The following is a 22,132-nucleotide window of genomic DNA, read 5'->3' as shown; positions in this document are numbered from 1 at the left end:
CGTTCCTGCCCCAAAATAGCCCTGCCTACTGAGGTATGCAAGTCCCACTGACGGTTGAGCACACGGTGAGCACATGGAAGATGGATTTTGTGGCTTTTCAGACATCTAGGCAAAGTTCAAGCATTTCCCATCCTGACTTGCTAATATGAAAAACAGGTGGAAACACCACGGGGGGAAAGGATGTGATTGTCAATGGCCCCGATGTGGAGGAGGAGGAGGAAAAGAAGAAGAGATTGGATTTATACCCCACCCTTCACTCAGAGTGGTTTACAATCACCTTTCTTTCCTCTCCCCACAGCAGACCCCCTGTAAGGTAGGTGAGGCTGAGAGAGCTGTGAGAGAACTGCTCTTGAGAGAATAGCTCACCAAGGTCACCCAGCTGGTTTCATGTGGAGGAGTGTTGAATCAAACCCGGTTCTCCAGATTAGAGTCTGCCGCTCTTAACCACTACACCAAACTGGCCTACTGAAACCCATCCATATTTGTACCTGGGCCCGGAATACCAAGACCCAGTGGCGTTACAGTAAAATTGTCAGGCATCAGTATACCAGTAATTTACACCAGCATTTTTAGATTCTCTGTAGGGGGGGAAACGTGGCTCTCTTTTGCTGTTGAAAAATGAGGTGTGATTCTGTAAGGCTTGGCTGAAAAAGAACAGATGCTGACATCTCTAGAGTTAATATTTTTGCCTTAAAAACACATCTGTCATCAGCTTCCACTTAGAAGAGCAGTGAAGCACATATCTAAATAAACATGGCACTTGGCTCCAACCCTGAGTCTGCTTTTTACATAGCTGCAACTATTATTTTATCATTGTGGGAAGAAGGTATTTCGGCTGTTAACCAGTGGCCCATCTTTACAGTTTTAGCTACATGGCCGCTTTTCACTTTTTAAAAGTAATTTCAGATGACACCTTCTCACATTGTTAAAGGATGGCTGGCACTGCAAGATTAGAACTAGCATACACTGAGCTGATAAAAAGCTGGGAGAGTTTATACAGCTGAGCGTATTGTGGCCTGAAACACATGTGGAGGGGGCAAAGGAGGGAAATTAGTTTATCTTGGGTGGACGTTCACCATTTTTGAGGAAATGAGCATCCTCCTCCTTTCCAACCTTCTGACCCTTCTCTGAGAGGCGAATTTGCTATACTACTTTCCAGCTGAGGGGTGGGGGGAAAAGAAAAGAAATAGCAAGTGGAAGTTAAAACTTACATTCCCTCTCACTTGGACAAGTTATTGCCTCCTGGAAAACAGGAAAGCCCGGTTCCTTGTGGAGTACCTGGCCAGTACATTCCCAGCTCTGAAAACAAGAACAAACATGGCCTCTGTCCCAAGGAACTTGCCATCTGAAATGTTGACTGGGGCAGATGTAGGGAAGAAGCAACAGAGAGCAGCTATGAGATAAACAGAGGAATAAGGAACGGATAAGAACAAATGTGCTGACACACAGTTTTTTGATGGGAATCCTAAAATGACAGGAACTGAGGGGGAAATTCTCAGTCAGCTTTAACCAGGTCATACTCAGGATTCGTACCCATATGGGATGCATATATGAGAACAGCATATATGAGGTTTCTTTCTGGATATGGTCTCTCTTTCATTAAGAACTCTGAGGTGGAAAAAGTGGATGGACGCAGCTTTGGAATAGTTGTAATGACGGGGCATCCACTGAATGGTTGCTATAAAAGAGTCCAGAGTTGTGTCTAAGACGGCAAAATCCCAATACTCATGGAACAACTGATGCATGAAGAGGGGACCTGCTAGCATCTGTCTCCTGACACACATTCACCTGACTATGTGCACAATGCCCAGCACGCATACAGAACAGTATGCCTGTAAGCTCTATCCCTATGATTAGCAACAGTGCTTTTCAGAGCTGTAGCTAGGCGTGGTGGTGGGGCAGCGCCCCCTCCCGAGTCTGCAACACCCCCACCCCGGGAGGATGCCAGACCCACCCACCCCTGGTGCACCATGTTCCTTACCTCGCCATGGTCTCACCAGCTCTTCCTGCTCTGGCGCTTTTACTATCACCAGCTCTCGGGGTGGATGCCCAGGCTGAGAGGGGCAGCGACACAGGGGTCCCCGGTGTGCACAGGAGCCAATTAGTGTGCTCTCCTGTAGAGCATCTTTACCTGATGAAAAAGGAAGGGATTTTTCCATCTAAACACAGATTGGGGCTGGATCAGTGGTTCACGCTACAGCGAGCAATAGGGAGGGTGGGGAAAGCACACGAGTGCCTGCGGCTTCTTCCTTGAAGAAAAAGGAACCTCAGTTGCCAAAGGAGCTGAGTTGCGTGGCTTAAGGGGGCTAGGAGAGTGCTTGATCCATGTCAGGGAGCTGGCTCTTCTCCAGCTCTTCTGTTTTCATTCTAGTGTATTACTTTTTGTGACGTCAGAAGTGACGTCGTGCCCCCCCCCAGTGCCCCTCACCAAAAACCGTCTCGCCACAATGCTCCCTCCAAGCTGTGGAGTCTTGTGAGCAAAAATCCTACTTTGTGAGCTACTGGCATTAAAGCTGTGAGCGAGCGATTTGGCTGCTGCATAAATTAGTTTGCTCTGGAGCCCTCCTTCCTGAGCTAAGGCAAAAATGTGTGAGCCGGAGGCTAAAATACTGTGAGCTAGCTCACACTAACTCAGCTTAGTGGGAACACTGGCTACAGGGCTGCTGCTTTTTAACATTCCTTATAACAAGAATGAAGCTTACACACGTACTGTTTGCCAGTGTGACCATGTTCAAGGAAATGTGTATGAGGGGGCAGGGCATGTGTTTGGATGGGGCTTTGGCTGTTCAACCAATATGTTGCATTGCAAATACAGAATCCAGTTCTGTCAATTACGTAGCTGTCACTCGTGTTTTCTTGAAGAATGGTGAAGGATCATGCATTTAAACCCAGTTATTTTCAGATTCCCTTTCTGCATCTTGCATAGTGGAAGATATGAAAACGCCATGCCACATATTTTGATTGCAGATATGCCGCAAGATGGGATAATCACACATTTATTTCCGTTCTTTCAAAGTAGAATTGAGGTTGCCTTATTATTGTACCCCTAGCACTATATCTATGCTATAAGGCGTGCATAGGCTAGGTTCTGAAAAGTGGCGCATCGATAATACTTCATGTTCAGTTCAGTTCTGTAAGTTGCAGGGCAACACATCCCCAACTGAAGATAAATCGGCTTGTGGACATTTAGTCTCCTGCATTCCAAAAAAGCACTACTGTTCAGCCAGCAATATCAATCTTCTGTAAAAACCCTGACTTCCTTTCCTTTCCTTGCCTCCACCAACACTTAATGCTAGCCAGTGTGAGGGAACATTACAGGGTGAACCTAAGCCGAGATGTATCTGTCTAAACCGATTGACTTCAGTGGACTTAGAAGGTCATGTCTCTGTTCAGGATTGCACCGTTAGGCTGTCATTTCTGTTGTTTTGTGGAAGGTATATAATGAGAAGCAGGAGATCAATTAAAGTGTAATCAAGTGTTACAAAATTGCAGCATCTCCTGAACAATGTTCAGCCGGTTGCCCTGAGCTGGAGTTGCTCTCTAATTTAGCTCCTGACTGTGAACGTCAGAAGAATATTGATAATAATGATAACCCTTTGTGTCTGCCTTTGCGATGAGTCCACTTCTTGTGTCTTCAGTATGGACTGACTGTATTGATGGAACACTGTGATCTATCATTACTATAAAACAATGGAGAAAGTCTCTTTCACACAGTGCATAATTAATATATTGCAGTAAAGATTGCTAGTTTAGATGGCTTTAAATGGGGAATTAGGAAAATGGATGAAGGATGATTTAATCAGTGAGCCACGTGGTCAACTGTGGCCCCGGTCATACGGGCCGGAAAATGCGGGGGGAAAGCGTGCCGATCACAGGACAATCGTGCAGTGCTGCAAAGAAGCGGGGCCGCAGGGCAAACAAAGTTGTGTGTGTTTTTTTAAAAAAACCTAAAGTGTGCGCATGCTCCGTTGGGTGCTTGTGCGCATCCGTGGAGACTTGGAAAAAAAACAACCTTTTTGCGAGGGGACATGGGCGGGCGCCGGAACTACCACCAGAAATGCGATCAGATGCCCGCCCATGCCACACAGTTTCATGAAACTAGTACCTCGGAGGTACTAGTTTTTTTACAGCGCATCTTCGGAGTGAAGCCTCGGGTGAGCCACGGGAGCTCTACGCTTCCCAGATGTGGCGGTGAGATCGCGCCTGGAAAATCCGCCTATTTTCCGTCTCTCTAGCGTGCCTAATGCTCCGTGTGACTGCAGCCTGTGTTGGTCTGAAGCAGTAGAACAAATTTAGAGTCCAGTGGCACCCTTAAGACCAACAAAGTTTTATTCAAGGTATGAGCTTTTGTGCATGCACACACTTTTTCAAATACAATTTCGAAAGTATTCGAAAAAGTGTGTGTGCACAAGAAAGCTTATACTTTGAAGGGAAAAAAAATCTATATTGTGGAAACATGACATCAGCAGGCCCTGTCCCATGGATTTCAGGGTTTGAGATGCTAGGGATTTGGTAACCTTTTAGCCTCAACCAGATGACATGAAGATCACTATCTAATTCTGTTGATTAATTGCAAATTGCAGACTCATACAATCTTAGGGTTCTCTTTGGAGGGGAGAGAAGGTTTAATTCTTCAGTCTTCCATTCATTTAACCGTTTAAAACCCGGATTCCTTCTTTGCAGTTAGCAATTAAAAACAACAACAATATAGTTACTCAATTGCACAGCAAATGCATACAACCATATAATGCCAGAATATGACAAAGGGAGGGAAACCCCAAAAGGCAAATGAGACTAATAAATATTTTTTAAAAACAATTATCATTAGCATTGTAAAGGAGTGTGTGTGTGTGGGGGGAGTGTCCTGGATATTGGCTCCTTCCAGCATCTTACCTAAGACTTGCCTCCCTTGGCTTGTGGCACAGCTTCATTGGCACCCAGTTGCCCTGATAACTGCAGTGCCAGCACCTGCTTAAAGCAGCAGCCAGTCATGGACATGGAATCCAGCAATGCCTGTCAAGTCATCCAACTGGTCTTGGGTGTTGTGGGCCGCATATTGTGCACTCCTGTCTTAGACCCTGGCAGATTTAGTGCAGCACAAACAGCCTGCTCTACTAGATGTCGCATATCACTGCAACTCTGAAAGCAGTTAAGGTGCAGCCATGAGACCATTTTCTTCTTGAGTGCATTCATTGGTTTCAGTTTACTGACTCCAGAGTTAAATGGTTTTGGGATTAACCAGCCTTAAAGCGATGTGTGAGTTAAGGATCTTATATGCATAATTCACAGACAGTGCACACATTCCATGAAGATAATTTCAGAGGGGAGCTGTGTTGGTCTGAAGTAGAACAGCTAGATTCAAGACCAGTAGCACCTTAGACAGACCAACAGCTAGAGTCGAGTCCATTGGCACCGTAGAGACTTATATCTAGATATCCCATGAAGTTGGATGCATAACGGATATAATCTTGATGCCTGCAACAACGTGAATGTGTGCCTGAAAGGTAGCTAGAGTGGATATGCTTTCATTTTGTAACGTTTCCTGCATGCCTTCTCAAATACTTATGGTGTCAGCATGTCTTCTTGCTGAATTAGATATAATATTACCGGTCTCCTTATGTGCGTGTGTTTCAAGGAACAAGCAGGATTTCCTGTTGATGCGGCCCTTTGATAGCTCTGCTGAAGGAAGAGGAATGTGTGAAATCCTGTATTTCCGGAGATTGCATCAGTGATAAGTATGGAATGCAAATGTTGTTGAAGAGGAAGTCTGCGAGTTGCATGTGCCAGTGTGAATCAGCATCGCGTGGACTATAATGTTCAAGTTCGATGTTCTTCTTAAGTAAAACATTTCCAGAGTGCTCAGTTACAGTGTAGGAATCAAGGTAAAAGCTAAAGAAGAAAAGGGACCCCCCCCCATTGTTATGGAACAAAATATGATGGCAAAAACAGGTGGCAGTTACATGGCTTTTATGAGTGTGTGCATGTTTAGGGGAGGGTCCATATCCTTGAACATATGGAGCCACCTTCCACTGAGTCAGGCCATTGGTCAGTTGAGGTCTTTCATAGCATCTAATTCCTATTCCTTTTGTCTGGAGATTCTCAGGATTGAACGTGGGACCTTCTGCATGTAAAGCAGGTACTCTACCACTTCGCCATGGCCCCCATCTTGAACCCCCCCTGCTTCCGGCTGCCCTGCTTCCAGCCCTCATTCAGCCAGGAGGAGGCAGGAGAAGAGGGAGGGTAAGTTGCTTCCTCCCCTCCTTTCCCCACCCCTGCCTGCCTGGGGCCAGGGAGGGCCTTGGCGGGGCTTCCTCGCACTCCCGCCGGCCTTGCAGGTCCACCGCCGGGCCCCTGATGTCAGGGTGTGTGGCATATGCTAATGAGTTATGCTAATGAGTTCCCCTAGCTCTTTTTCTATGAAACGACCCCTGGTCAGTATTATCAACTGGCAGCCACTCCGGTTGAGGTCTTTCATAGCACCTAATTCCTATGCCTTTTGTCTGGAGATTTTCAGGATTGAACCTGGGACCTTCTGCATGTAAAGCAGGTACTCTACCACTTAGCCATGGCCCCCATCTTGAACCCGAGTTGAGCCTGAAGTTTCTGCTTCCATCCACTCACATGTTTTCTTTTCTGTTTAAAACCAGCCATGTAAGCAGCTATAACAGAAAGATTCTGTATCCAGAGAGAGGCTTAAGTGCAAGTCTAAGCACCAGTCCCAGAAATATTTAAGGTCTTTCCCAAGACTCAGCAATGCATATGCTGGACAATACTTGAAAGCTGTGAGTCAGCCCGCTGTGCGCATATATACATAATGTGCGTGATCACCAGGATCCCTCTGCCTTCTATAAACGATGGAAAGAAAACAGATTACTGGATGCTCAGTTGTCTGTTATTATAGAGTATGCTGTCCAAACAAAGTATCCGGATTGATACCTGAATATTTATACCAAAAGGCTAAAGAGACCAGTCATTTTCAGAGTGGTAGAATAATGATGTATTATAATTCCAGATATTTTCCTAAATCTGAGATTTACAGGCATGGCAACTAGACTGTAAACACTACCAATAAAATGAAAACACACAGGATAGCAGTGAGATGGATTAGTTACTGAAACGGGGGAGGGAAGCCTTTTGGAAAAACAACCTTTGCATACATTTCCTTTTATAAAAATTGAGCCCTGCTTATATAAATACATTGAGAGAGGAGATATTAGATTGCAAAAAATCAAGTTAGTCCTTTCAAAAGCTATGCAAATATCCCAATGATATATGCACAACTGTACGCATTTTAGACTCTACCTGTGTTTTCTCGGTGCCAATAAAAATAATGTGCTTTACTAATCCAGACCAAAATTACTTTGAAAAGCCAGCAGTCTAGTTTTCAGAACTGTGCTGTTCCGCTGAGCTTTGAAGTTATGGCAGTCTCTCTGGGATTTAACCACCGTTTATTAATAGGAGGTGACAATCAAGGAATAACCATAGCAAGCTTCTTGACAATTTCTAGTAGCTTTTGTGGTCAAATACATATTAGTTCGGTATAGGGTTTCCAGGTCCCCCCTGGCCACCGGAGGGGAATGGAGGGTAGGGTTACCAGATCCAGTTTCGGAAACTCATGGAGATTTTGGGGTGGTGGTGGTGGAGCCTGGGGAGGACAGAGCACAATGCCATACAGCCCACCCTCCAAAGTATCAATTTTCTCCAGGAGAACTGATCTCTGTAGTCTGGAGATGAGCTGTAATTCTGGAGGGTCCCCAGGTCCCACCTGGAGGCTGGCATCCCTAGTTCAGTATACAGGTCATATTTTTGTTTCTTATTCTTATTACTCTGACTAGACAAGAATAATCATTCTGATCTATGATTTATGATGTTTCACCATCGTTGTCTAGCCACTGTCATCGAATAATCTGCTGTTTTATTTGAGCTGCAGCACTGAAAGCCTTCGTGCGGCATCCATTTTGGAATCCGGCCTACTCTAACTCCACCTTTCCCTCCCAGGAGCATGCCTAGTCTCACTGCTCAACAACAAAAAAAATATCTGCCACTTAGCCACTAGGTGGCAACTAACAGGAACATATATTACAAAAACTACATTTGGCAATTTGATGTTTAATGTGCCAGCGGAGGACCTTTCTCTGGATTTCACTGCAACACACATACCCAGCTCTTATTCTGGAATGGTTCCTTCCGTTCTGGAATAAATCCTTCAGTTCTTGCAAATGTTCATGGAGGAATTTTAACAAGGGGTTTTCTTTATCAAATGATTCTATTTGAAATGTCCAAGATTTTTAAAAATAGCTATCCAATGTATGCCCTGACCTGGATGGTTAGCCTAATCTAGTCAGATCTCGGAAGCTAAGCAGGGTCAGCTGTGGTTAGCATTTGGATGGGAGACCCCCAAGGAATACCAGGGTCATGATGCGGAGGCAGGCAGTGGCAAACCACCTCTGAATGTCTCTTGCCTTGAAAACCCTACAGGGTCAACATAAGTCAGCTGTGGCTTGATGGCATTTTCCATTACACACACACACACACACAATCATGGGAGAAAACCGTTAGAATAATGGATTAAATTAATTATTCATTTATTGGGGAAGGGGGATGGCAATGAAATGCTGCACTAATACAAACATCACATGCAGGATGGGGGAGAGAGGAAGAGGGCACTCAGCCTGGACCTCAAATGTTAGAATCTGTTATGTATTCAGTTATCATTGTTTGGTATGAGCTTTAGGTAGAGCTCCATAGAAGTGCAGCATCCCAGAATATGAGACCGGATTGGTCAATGCCACTGGTAGGCCAATCCGGAGAGGCATCGACTTTCGGTGGGAACAATTCTTATTGGCCCTAAGCGCCTTTCTCTGGTTGGTTGTTATCTGTTTAGGGGTGTGGTTCTCCCCGTTCGAAACGTATAAAGTTAGCTTGTCCTGTGTGTAAGTTGTCCTGTGTTAAGCTATGAGCTGAATAAAAGAAATCACTTGTTTAAGAGCTGCCTCGACCTCCGTTCATAATAGTATCCTACCAATTGCCCTGCATGTAGCTACTTAAGCCTATAATTTCCTGGAAACCCTCTGGATCCCCTTTTAAAACCAGTGTTGCATTTGCTGTCTTCTAATCCTCTGGAAGGAAGGCAGCTTTCAGCGATAGGTAGCGTGTTTATTTATTTTTTAATCAGGAGAGCAACAATTTTCATCTCCATTTCCTCTACTTGACTCAGTTCTTCCAACACCTTTCCCAAAGACACAGCCCCGGCATGGGTAATCGCTCCATATTTTCAACAGTCAAAACCAGCACAAAGAATTCAGTTTCTCTGCAGTCTCCTTCCCTTCCTTATGAATCTTTTCACTCTTGTTATTTCTGTCGTACATTGTCTAAAGCCCAAAGTGATTTTTTAAAAGAAACATACCAACAATATTTTGGGGTGACACTGGAACCAGCAAATAGTAGTTTGTAGACAGCTGGTAAACCAAATTCAGAAACCGTAGTCTGAAATGGGATTGCAAACAATGGTTTTGGCATAATGTCTTAATTGAGAAATCATACTTTTGACCATTGCCCAGGTTTTAGAAGCTTTTGCGTTAGGGATATGGGAGTGATGAATTTATACAACTGAGTGATGAAATGCTGAAAAAGGAAACTATAGAAGCAACTCCAGCAATATAATCCTAAACAGAGTTAAATCCTCCCAAATCCATTAAATTCAATGGATCTAGAAGGGTGTAACTCTATAGAATCACAGAGTCGGAAGGGGCCATACAGGCCATCTAGTCCAACACCCTGCTCAGTGCAGGATCAGCCTAGAACATCTCTGACAAGTGTTTGTCCAGCCGCTGCCTAAAGACTGCCAGTGAGGGGGAGCTCCCCACCTCCCTCGGCAGCTGATTCCACTCTTGCACAACTCTTACTGTACAAAAGGTTTCCCTAATTCACTGATTCCTAGGATATCGATGTTCAGTCTTGCCATCTCATTTTTGACCACGTCAAGCTTGCCTTGATTCATAGATCTTACATTCCATGTTCCTATGCAGTATTGTTCTTTGCAGCATCGGACTTTCCTTTCACCATCAGACACATCCACAACTGAGCGTCCTTTTGGCTTTGGCCCAGCCGCTTCACTCTTTCTGGGGTTACTTGTACTTGCCCTCTGCTCTTCCTCAGTAGCATATTGGACACCTTCCGACCTGAGGGGCTCATCTTCCGGCGTCATAGCTTTTAGCCTTTTGATACTGTCCATGGGGTTTTCTTGACAAACATACTGGAGTGGGTTGCCATTACCTTCTCCAGGGGATCACGCTTGGTCTGAGTTCTCTGCTGTGGCCTGTCCGTCTTGGGTGGCCCTTCACGGCATAGCCCACAGCTTTACTGAACTACACAAGCCCCCTCGCCACGACAAGGCAGTGATCCATGAGGGGGAATATAATCCTAAACAGAGTTAAATCCTCTCAAATCCATTAAATTCAATGGATTAAGAAGGGTGTAACTATATAGAATCACAGAGTTGGAAGGGGCCATAGAAGCCATCTAGTCCAACACCCTGCTCAGTGCAGGATCAGCCTAGAACATCTCTGACAAGTGTTTGTCCAGCCGCTGCCTAAAGACTGCCAGTGAGGGGGAGCTCCCCACCTCCCTAGGCAGCTGATTGCACTGTACAACTCTTACTGTACAAATGTTTTCCCTAAGATCCAGCTGGTACTTTCCCGCCTTTAATTTAAACCCATTATTGCGATTGCACTGTAAATCATACTGCTGATATGTTCAGAAGCTCAAACCATGGTTTGATGCAAAATTATCCTTAGTCCAACTGTGGGTTATCAAGATGCCTGAACTGAGCATTGAGTCTCTGAACAACTGTGTAACGGGTAACAGTACAGAATTTAATGGAGTTGAAGTGTTAGGAGAATTTGTTCATGGTTTAAAACTTTAACAGTCAAGAGGCTGCTGGTGCTTCAGGTTTAGCTCAGCTTCTTTTACTAAAAGGAAATTCTGTGACTTCGTTACACTGCACTTTGGCTGTCAGCTCAGGATACTGAAATATATTTTTGTGATCTCAGGAGGAAGCACAGCCCTTGGAAACTAGAATAGGCAACAAACAGCAGCACTGACCTGGCCCTTGGCATCACAAACTTGGCCCTTGGCCTGTTTGCCAGCTGTTGAGAAGCATGACTGTAATTCGGTGGCTTCCATTTGATCTAAATTGCTAGTTGATGGACATCCCAAGTAATTCCGTTGCAGCTGTACGTAACCACACCACGCTTAATTCCAAAAGAAGATCAGTACCACAATTACTTTTGGTACTAATGTCCCCAAGAAGTTTATGTTACGTGAACAAGAATCTCCTAGAGTTACAACAAGCAAGCCAAATGGGCAGACCACTTCCAGGAGGTACAGTGGCATGTCCCACCGCAGTGTTATTCCAATGTTAACTATATATAGACAAAATCTTGCTCTGTGTGTGTGTCACAACACAACCTGATGAGTGTATTTATTTTCACATTTGGATGCTGTAATTTAGGAGCTATTTATACTTGGCACACCCATGGGGAAGCTGCAAAGCATGTTCTCAAAGTAGACAATTGCATTAGGCATGAGAGCCAGTGCGGTGTAGTGGTCAGAGTGTAGAATTAGGACCTAGGTTCGAATACCCATTCTGCCACAGAAGCATGCTGGGTGACCGTGTCCCAGTCACACACTCTCAGCCTAACCCACCTCACAGGGTTGTTGTGAGGATAAAATGGAGGAGAGGAGAATGATGTGGACTGCTTTGGGTGCCCATTGGGGAGAAAGTATGGGTGATGAATGCTCCCTCTAAACTGTGGAGTCTTGTGAGCAAAAATTCTACTTTGTGAGCTACTGGCATTAAAGTTGTGAGCAAGTGATTTGACTACTGCATACATTAGTTTGCTCTGGAGCCATCCTTCTTGAGTTAAGACAAAAATGTGTGAGACGGAGGCTAAAAAACTGTGAGCTAGCTCACACTAACTCAGCTTAGAGGGAACACTGGTGATGATGTAGGTTTGTGGTCCCAGCAACCTTATAAGTAAATAACTGTTCATTTTGAGTTGAGCTTGTAGAAGGCGATTCTTTGGTTTATCATGACATAAAAAATGGCCAGATCAAACCTGTCTTTGTAGTGATTTGCATCCAGACCTTTAAATATTGGAGATAATTCCAAAATTATTGTTTGTTCTGTTGTAAGGTAGCCTTAGAGATATGATTTGTTCGCAGGCACACTTCATTGTCCTTGGAACTCATGCCTGCTAAATCCACTGTCAACATTTATTTTCAGTTATGTACTCTTTGAGGCAGGGACCTTTTTTTGTTTTAGGTTACTCTGGAAAGCACCTATTTACATTGGTCACTCTTAATAATAGCTATTATTAACGAATAAGGACAGAAGCCTCGGGTGACGGGGAGCATGCTGTGGACTCAAGTACTTCTCCCCCCCACCCGTACAATTTCCCCCTCTTCTCCCTTTACTGATTAATGATCGCTGTGGCTTTTTGTGACTTCTGTCCCAGTATAATCACAGTTACTGCTAATCAAAATTGGCTGTAAAACAAGAAATTGGAACTAGGAGTATTCCACTTCATTTGCATCTCATTCCACTCCTCTGATTGCGTTGTCATCCAGTGGTCCGGCTGCCTCCCTAGCGGCTGGGTAACTGGATACAGAAGACAGTGAGGCTCTTGCGCCTTTCATCGCTGTATAGAAGACGGATTCTGACTCCCCCTTTGTGAAAAAACCCACAGGAAAAAATTAATACAACAGGGAATCTGCCCAGCATTTAAAAACATTGCCACCTCCGGGAGTAGGGCCTGGACTTCTCCTGGGATTAGAATTGGAGATCAATTTCCCTGAAGAATGTGGCTGCTTTGGAGGGTAGACGTTATAGCATTGTACCTTTGGGGGCATTTCCCCCTTAGCCCGATGTCCTCCCAATAACCTCTCATACCTCATATAGTACAACATTATCTTTTGAGGGTGTATCCTGGTTTTTGAGGTTCTCCCATGGTGAAAAGAGCAATTGCACCATTTTTCAAGATCCAGAGCTTTAATTCTCTCATACTTGCACCTGCATAGTCTTCCAAAAAGATTTGTTCTTTGAGTGGCTTAAGTTGGGGGGAGGGGGAATCATTTCTGCATTTCCCGACTGATTCATAATTCAGAGCAGCGTTTTCAGGCCACAATATATTGTGGATCCCAAGATGCTATGTTGAAAGGATTATGAGCACAGGCCTAAAGCTTGTACATTCAGGATGTTGCACCAGGTCCCTTCGGGCAAGTTGGATTGGGGGGGGCGGGGCGGTAAGCTGCAAGCTTTATTCTTTTTGGAGAATTTAGCATCTAAAAGTCTTGCAAACAGTATGTGTGTGGTAAAAGAAGACGGTGCATTAATTTCTTCCTATGAATAGCAGAACGGCTCTGCCTGCTCCCCACACATCAAAGCTGCCTCCTCTGTGCTGTAGAGAGATGGGCTTTATATTACAAGTTTCTCTAGAGTGTTTAGAGAAGCATTCTGTATGCATGTGGTTGCGGACAACTCATAATTCTTTCATTCATCTAGCATCTTGGAGTGTGGAGTTTATTGCTGGCTGCTTCTGCTGCTTTAAATTATGAACTACACAGGAAATTTAGATTAGATTATCTGAGACAAAGTTTTGTTTTTGTTTTAAAGGAATATGAGAGGATTGCCGTCCTATGCGGTGGACAAAGTGGGAGTTGGAACTGTAGATGGGAGAGTTTTGGCAGCCGAGCGGAGATGCATAAGGGGGTTTCTCCCTTGTGCTTCCCATGCTCCCTTAATCATGTATTCCCCATCACCAACAAGGATTTCTTTCCTTCTGATTTTTTTTTTTAAACCCATAGAATAATGTTTAAGCAGGTATCTCCTCGAGGGAAAAAAATAATCTTTTCTCTTTATGCGCAATGTGCAGCAGTTGAACCGTGTTCCCTGACGGGGCCTCTCTGGGCGATACAAATGTTGATAATATTTCATTTAAAGAAGCTGAGCTGGCCAAGACAATATTTCTCTCACAATTTGGCCTTCACCCTTTCTCCTTGATTCCCAAGACCTTTACAGCTCCAAGTATATTTCAGTCTTTTAAAAACATCCTTTTCTCCGAATCCTGCCTTATGCTTTGTGAGGTTTTTGTCCGTATTCCCCTGCACCTGTTTCATTAGTTGCTCTTTTTCAGTTGTCACATTTTGATATTTGCTACATGTGATCCTCCTGATATGTACAATTACTTGCCATTTTTTCTGACAGGCTTCATGCAAGAATAAAATTCACACGCCGCCTCTTTCAGGCATTCGATGATAGTATGTACCGGGAGGACTGCACGTGGTGCATTCTTCCCAGGCACGTGGTAAAACATAACCTCTGGGAAGAGCTATTGTTGATGGCAGCTCACAGAGTCATATGAACAATTTAGAATGGCTGTGCACAATTTTTGAAGTGGATGCCAAATATATTTATTTATTTATTTATAAATTCGGTTTATAGCCCACCCGCCCCGCTACGCAGGCTCAGGGCGGCTCACAATCAGGCATAAGCCTCGCATAAAACACATTTAAAACCATTTAAAATCCTATCAACAATTTCCAACATTATTAAGTGCTCTCGATGTTCAGATTTCCATAAATTTCCATAAAGATGGCGTGATAGTCCTGTTATATTCACTTAGTGCCATCTGTTCCGCTTAGCGCCGTCGATCTTCTTCCAGGGCCAGATGATGATGGTCCGATAGTGGCGGCTCCTACTCAAACGCCTGGTGGAAGAGCTCCGTCTTGCAGGCCCTGTGTAACTGTGCAAGGTCCCACAGGGCCCGGATCCCCTCCGGGAGCTTGTTCCACCAGGTAGGAGCCGCCACCGAAAAAGCTCTGGCCCTGGTAGCAGCCAGCCTGGCCTCCTTGGGACCTGGCGTAGCCAGAAGATGTTGCGTCCCAGACCGCAGTGCTTCTCACCAGGTAAATGGAGAGACCTCCTGTTCTTCGTCTGCAGGGGGCCCTGAGTGCTGACTGTTGACACCGTGCCTGCGCTAGTGATTAGGTTGCCAGCCTCCACACAGGACCAGGAAATCTTCTGGAATTACAGCTGATCTCCAGGCGACAGAGATCATTTCCCCTGGAGAAAATGAGTGTCTTGGAGGACGCACTCCATGGCATTTTACCCGACTATGTTCCCTCCCTAAACCCCACCCTCCCCAGGCTCCACACCCAGATCTCCAGGAATTTCCCAGCCCAGAGCTGAGAAGCCTAATTGGCGATCCCCTAAACAGTCTGCCAACCTGGACCCCAGGACTCCTCTTTACCACCCATTCTCCCCCGACCCACTCAGAGCAGTTTTATAAAGAACAAGAGCTGTGTTTTGTACATGGGGGAGGGGAAGATATTTTTTAAAAATGCATGATGTAGAAAGGGATGGGAGTATTTAAATTTAGAAAATAGATTTCAGACAGTGGGATTTCATGTAACTAAACAGAGTGCCCCTTGAGGTGGTCTGCAAGTCAGCGGGTGCCTTTGGGATAATTCTTCCCCAAGTGCCACCCTTTGTTCCCGGCCCTGGAGGAAGGAGGCAAGCCATTGTAGGGCAAGCCCCTGGACTCCAGTGCTGGTGAGGCGGTGGATCAGTAACTGATGGCCGACCATGTCGAATGCAGCCAATAGGTCTAACAACAACAGTACCGCCATCCCACCTCGATCCAGATGTCTTCGGAGATCGTCCATGAGGGCGGCCAGTACCATGGCCTAGATGAAAGAAGAAGAAGAGATTGGATTTATACCCCGCCCTTCACTCGGCGTCTCAGAGCAGCTTACAAACACCTTTCCCTTCCCCTCCCCACAACAGACACCCTGTGAGGTAGGTGAGAGAGCTCTGGCAGAAACTACTCTTTTTCAAGAACAGCTCTTATCAGAACTATGGCTTGCCCAAGGTCATCCAGCAGCTGCAAGTGGAGGAGTGGGAAATCAACTGCGCACTTAACCACTACACCAAACTGGCTCTCAAACTGGACAGGAAGGGATCTAATATGGAAGTGTCATCCACAAAGCTCTGTAACTGACTTGCCACTGCCCTCTCAATTATCTTGCCCAAGGAGGGCAAGTTGGAAACCAGTCTCCTTCAGAAATGTGTGTCTCAGTTCCCTTTCAGATTTCAACTGAGAAGATATTTGGGGGATATTACAGGCCTTCTTGCTGGGAAACGCACAGAAAATAATAGTTGTGATATATTTCTTGTGTATGTTACAGTGGAATACTCAACTCCTCCCTTCCTGTCAGAACCCACAGACAACAACGTAGTACACGCTTATCAGGAAAGGTGATACTTTATTGAAGAGCTATAGATGCATTAACATAGGCACTGTTAAGAATGACGGCTGCCCATGGGCATGATAGGATATAGGGTATTCGTATGCACCCCCCCCCAGCCCTGGCCAATGAGCCACCCTCCTGCGCGCGGGGGAGAAAGAGCTTCGGCCGTTTTGCGCTGAAGCTGGGAACGAAACACTCCCTCACGGTTCCCAAGAAAACCAGACATCAACATCCCCACCTGCAATACTTAGAGATAAGCACTGTAGCAGCAAAGGAGCACAGAAAGAATGCAAAGGCAATTAGAAGACAACCAACCACCCCACCCCCATGGCAGCAGAGCTGACACTTCCCCAATATTTGTGCAAGTTGGTTTAGTTTCATGGGGTGGAGTCTCTGCTCAGTTCTGTTTGTAAGCTAGAAACATAGACCGCATGAGTTCCCTTGTTCTGAGTTGCTCTCATCCCTTTAATCTCCTTGATGTTGTTTTGAACTCACCCATCTCTGCTGTGTGAACTTAGTGAGTACCTTATCCTGACTTACAAATGTTAGGGAATGTTACAATGATGGTGCCAAAAATAGGAGACACAAGAATATCCTCATTTTATGGGGAGAATGTAAAGGGGTATACAGATGGGTCCTTTGAAAGTCTGAACACAGCTCAGTGAAAAGAGATTGTCAGCCCAGTCCTATGCATGTTGAACACATGACGCTGCCTTATTCTGAATCAGACCCTTGGTCCATCGAAGTCAGTATTGTCTATTCAGACTGGCAGAAGCTCTCCAAGGTCTCAGGCAGAGGTCTTCTACGTCACCTACTGGCAGATCTTTTAACTGGAGATACTGGGGATTGAACCTGGGACCTTCTGCATGCCAAGCAGATGCTCTACCACTGAGTCACCCCCCACCCAATGTTAACTCAGAGAGCCCAATTCAATGTGATGGTGAACTCGTGGTGGCCACAAGTTTACTGTCAAATTTAGTTGGGCTCAAAATGTCACCAAGTTTAATGAAACTTATTCCCTAGAAAATACGTAGCTTTAATTGCTTCTTATTTATAGTCTTGGCTGATCAGCATGTTCAGAAAAAAACAACTATGAGTATGTCCCTGCATGCAGAAAATTAGCATGTCTAGGAGAACGCTTCAGTTCTAGGTTGCATCCACATGCTGTTGAATGTTGTGCAGCTATTGGACTATAGCAATAATTCCTACTGGATTTTTGTGTGTAAGTAAGACAGTCCAGTTGTGAACGATTCCTATAGCACAAATAGTGGTGCTGGCATGAGGCTGACAACTAGCAGGAGAGTCACCATGGGGTGGGGACTTTGCCAGTGATGTAATGGCATCACTGTTAGTGCACTGACATAACTTCTGGTGCAGTTGGAAGTGATGTCATTGTATCACTGGTGATGCTCTAGCATTTGGCCAAAACTTTATGCTCTAACCGTAAAGTTTTAATTGAATGCTAGAGTTCCACCAGAGGTGTGATGATGTCACTTCTGGTCATGCTGGAAGTGACATCAGTGCTTCAGGATGCTGGCAATCATTCCCCCAATTCTCCCCCATTGCCCTCCCATTGCCCAGTTGAGCCGTGGCGGCAAGTGCCTGTGGGGGCAGGAGGCCCTGCACTCCCAATGGGGACACTGCCCTAAGCACAAGGATAGTTCAATATCCCAAGCACAGCCACTTCTTTACGGAGTAAGGCTGCATTCACACCCCATTGGATACTGTGCTTTCTTTACAATACAGCAACCTTTCTTGGCTGGATTTTTCTCTTTGGAGAAGACAAACCATTTGCAAATGAGTGCTATATCTCCCCAGGAGTGCAACATCCAATAATATGCAGGTGCAGTCTTAAAGTACTTCTTGATGTGCTAATGTTCTTGTGCAGCAGGGGAAGCTTTCAAATGTGCAACCTCCCATCTGCTCGGCAGAGAATTTTTCAGCCACACTCGAATATTCTTTTACTTTGGGTGTTGAATATCTGGAGCTCTGTGTGCCAAGATTCTGCAGAATCATGGAGTGTGCCACGAGGCGCTGAATCCAGCTTCCTTAAAAACTAGATCTTTCTGGTTTTGCCTTATTTTATTTATTATTTTTATCTATTTGAAAGATCATTGTGTTTTATTTATTCAGTCAGTCAGACAAGCCTTTATTGGCATATACAAATAGATACAATAGCAAGTCGACCTGATTACAGATTAGGAAAATACAAAATCCGTGCAGAGTAAAATTGTAATTACAGGATAAAAAACAGAGTAACAGCATAATAAAACCTAATTCATAGTATTACTTATCAGGACGTGTAACCATAATACTGCAAAGAAACTTTGCTACTATTTCAGTTATTTCTGTATCTGGATTATCAAGCAAGAAAAGGACCTTAAAATCATCAGAGGTCTCTAAACGTTGTGCTGCTACAAGATGTGGCCTCATCCAGCCACATCCACCTTTTGCTTCTTATTCTACTTACCTTGTTTGTTGTCAAAACCCAGGGCTTTTTTTGTAGCAGGAACTCCTTTGCATGTTAGGCCACACACCCCTAATGTAGCCAATCCTAATGAGTTTCTGCTGTTGGGTGTGGCCTATTATGCTAATGAGTTCCTGCTAGGCGTGGCCAACTTGGAAGCCAGCCGGAACTCCGTTCCTGTGCGTTCCTGCCCAAAAATAGCCCTGCGTGAAACCATGGCACTGCAGAGAAACTTTGCTACTATTTCAGTTATTTCTGTATCTGGATTATCAAGCAAGAAAAGGACCTTAAAATCATCAGAGGTCTCTAAACTTTGGGCTAATATGGGATACAAAAGATCCTGACGGGACGCCAGATAGAGAGGGCACTGGAGGAGAACATGGGAGACAGTTTCGTCGCAGTCTTTCATACAAGGACAGCACCTGCTAGGATAGCGGTTTCTATCTATCGAAAACATTTCTATGCCACCTTTTCACACAAATAGGGTCCCCAGGGAGGTGAACATCAAAATATTAAAAACATTTCAACAGCATTTAAAAGAAAGTATATATCAAATAAATTCAATAAAACACATAAACATACAGACGCACATGACAACACAAGCAGAGAGGAGGGCCAACAACAGTTATTTGGAGGCATGCCAAATGAAAGAAAAAAGGCTTCATCCACTGGTGAAAGACAGCAGTGGAGGGAGACGGAAGAATCTCCCTGGGGAGAGAGTTCGAAAGTCTCAGCGGCTCGAGCAAGAAGGCCCCTTCTTGAATTGCCACCCTTAGCCTTATGAGGACAAGCTTCAAAATACGTAGGCCAGGCCTGCTGAAACATCAGGGGTCAGCTGGGTTGGGTGAATGACTCTAGTAGTTGGCTATGAGGCTTTTTTGCCTTACCTATCCTGGTATTCAGTGGTTTATTTTTTTTAAACCCCCCAACAAGCTCTGTAAAATAGTAAAAGTTCCAGAAGAAATCATGCAAAATAAGAGAAGATATGATGACTGGTATCATTTACATAATTTTCTATACATTTGTAATGCAGAACTGGATTGCTTTGTTGCAGCATTTTATTGGGTTTTTTCCCCCTAAAGAGAGTACGTACAGCCTCAAGAGAATCAAGCAGTGCTCTGCGTAAATGTCGTACAGCCTGGTGCTACCATGTTAAAATCTACCTGGAGAAGTACTACAGAGGCTGTGCTACATTCTGCACTTGTCTCCAAAGTGTGTGTGTGTTCTCTAACTGTCCCTGTTTTCATTTAGGGTGGCCGGACACAGTGCGTACAAGAAGTGTGCCCTGTTCTTTCGTGTCCCCAGCACCTCAGTCACACTCCTGCAGGACAGTGTTGCCCAAAATGTTTAGGTGAGTGGTTTGTTTCCACAGGTATATTGCAGGTACTGTCATTTATATATATCCATATGACACAATTCTTATGAACTTTTCACATTCCGTTTGGATTGGATCCCAAAATCAATTTTTGCTAAGAGGAATTTCTGATTTTTGCTGGGTTCTTTGCCTATCCCAGCTTGTTCTTCGTGTTGCTCCTGAGGGTTTGCCATCTCTGGGGAGCCACATTTTGGAAGGCATTTGGGGAAGCGAGGAAATACCTTCTGTTGGTGAATATTTACCGTAGGATCCATGCCGATATCTGTTACAGTGTTGGACATATATTTGTTTGGTTTTGTGCAGATATACCATTTATTTTGGGAAAGTAAGCAAATGTATGCTGAAACTGGTTCTAAGAAATGGTTCTAAGTGTACTCGTTTCCTCCAAACAGGAACAGTGCAATATTCTTCTGCCATTTTATCATTTGGCATTTTTGATGGGGGAGATTCTTGAGATTGTACCTCTGACTTTTAAAAAATTGGGCAATGTTCCAGAGGATGAGAACATCACAATGACTGGGGCTTTTTTTGTAGAAAAAGCCCAGCAGGAACTCATTAGCATAATAGGCCACACCCAACAGCGGAAACTCATTAGCATATCAGGCCACACCCCCATGCATTCTCTTTCCTTAGCTTGTCGAGGCAAGCTGGCCCTTGGACAGGCCGGGGAAGGCACGGGGAGGCATTTAAATGCCTCCCCAATACTTCCAGGCCCCCCCGTCCCACCCACCTTGGAGTCGCCAGGGGGGGTCGCTCTCCAGGCCTTCCCTCGTTAGCCATGCATGCAGAGGTTTTGGCTGTAGTGGGCGTGGCCGACTCTGAAGCCAGCCGGAACTCCGTTCCTGTGTGTTCCTGCCCAAAAATAGCCCTGACAATGACTGTAGCTATGAACTGTGAGCACTATAGAAGAACTCTGGGCACCTAGTATGAAAAAGAACTTCTTAAGCCTTCAGGCTTCTCTGTCTTCCTACTGGGCTAGCTTATGGGGTCTTCACCAGCCTCAATTTGCAGGCACGGTTTTTAAAGGTTTGAGATAACTTGATATCTTCTAAATTATGCCCCCCACCCCGAATTGAGAAGTCTTCCCAGCTTAATTTTGAAAGTAGACATGCACTGAACTGCTAAAGAACCAGATGTACTTTCAGAACTTAAAAACAAAACAAAATTTTGGCTTGTAAATTCTCTAAAACCATGAGGCATAAATATATACCTGAAAGCAGAAGTTGCTTGATTAGTTAGATCCACACAGAATATGAGGGAACCTCTCCGAAAATTCCATATGATTTTTTGCTTTAGGAAGCCTGATTGGTCAAGGAATTCTAACCATATTTTTAGAAGAACAAAGCCATATGCCGTCCAGAACATGCACCCTGGGATCGCTGGCAGCGTTACACGATCCAACAGTTCTGCTTCATCATAATCTCTTGTGATATTACAGGAGGTCTAGTGAATTGTGCAGTACATCTGCTTGGGGTGGCAAAATACCTCGGGCAGATGGCTTGCCCCGTTTCTAGATTTATCTGCATTCTAAATGAGGGTTGGAATGATATAACCGCCCTTTGGGACCGAAAGAACTAGATAACTCATCTATCGTTTCCAGCCTTGCCAGACTAATATAATATGCTTTCATGCAATGCACAGCAATGCAAAGGATGTGTTGTCCCATTTGGGATTTCTGAACATCTTGAACCGATTTTCATAGGACAGTCTTGGCGTTGACTGGGCTTTTTCATATCCTGCAAGACTTGGCTGGCATGCCATAAAAGTTGTACTGAATTATCTCCTGGGCTGGTGGACATCATCACTTAGTGATTACTGCTTTCTAACTGAAAACATCACATCAAGGAGATTGCTTTTCAGGAAGTACTGAGCTGTTTTTAAAGATGTGTGCTTGTAAGGATTCATTTTATTGTGCAGGTGGGGGATTGTTCAGAATGCGGTTCAATATACAGTAGATGAGATTTGTCAGAGGTTCAGCA

General features: G+C 44.7%; 1 protein-coding gene across 1 annotated transcript in view; it reads left to right on the top strand.

Annotated features, from left to right (window-relative positions):
- BMPER (BMP binding endothelial regulator) overlaps positions 1-22,132 on the top strand; it is a 272,459-nt gene that overhangs the window by 131,339 nt on the left and 118,988 nt on the right. The window contains exon 7 of the mRNA XM_015405739.1: positions 20,030-20,129. Within this exon, the coding sequence (XP_015261225.1) occupies positions 20,030-20,129 (100 nt within the window). The remainder of the gene's footprint in view (positions 1-20,029; positions 20,130-22,132) is intronic.

Source organism: Gekko japonicus, unplaced genomic scaffold, assembly GCF_001447785.1.
Source record: "Gekko japonicus isolate JY-2015 unplaced genomic scaffold, Gekko_japonicus_V1.1 scaffold58, whole genome shotgun sequence".
In the NCBI taxonomy this organism is placed as follows: domain Eukaryota; kingdom Metazoa; phylum Chordata; class Lepidosauria; order Squamata; family Gekkonidae; genus Gekko; species Gekko japonicus.
The sequence above is the reverse complement of the archived record's forward strand: the minus strand, read 5'-3'. Positions and strand labels throughout refer to the sequence as shown.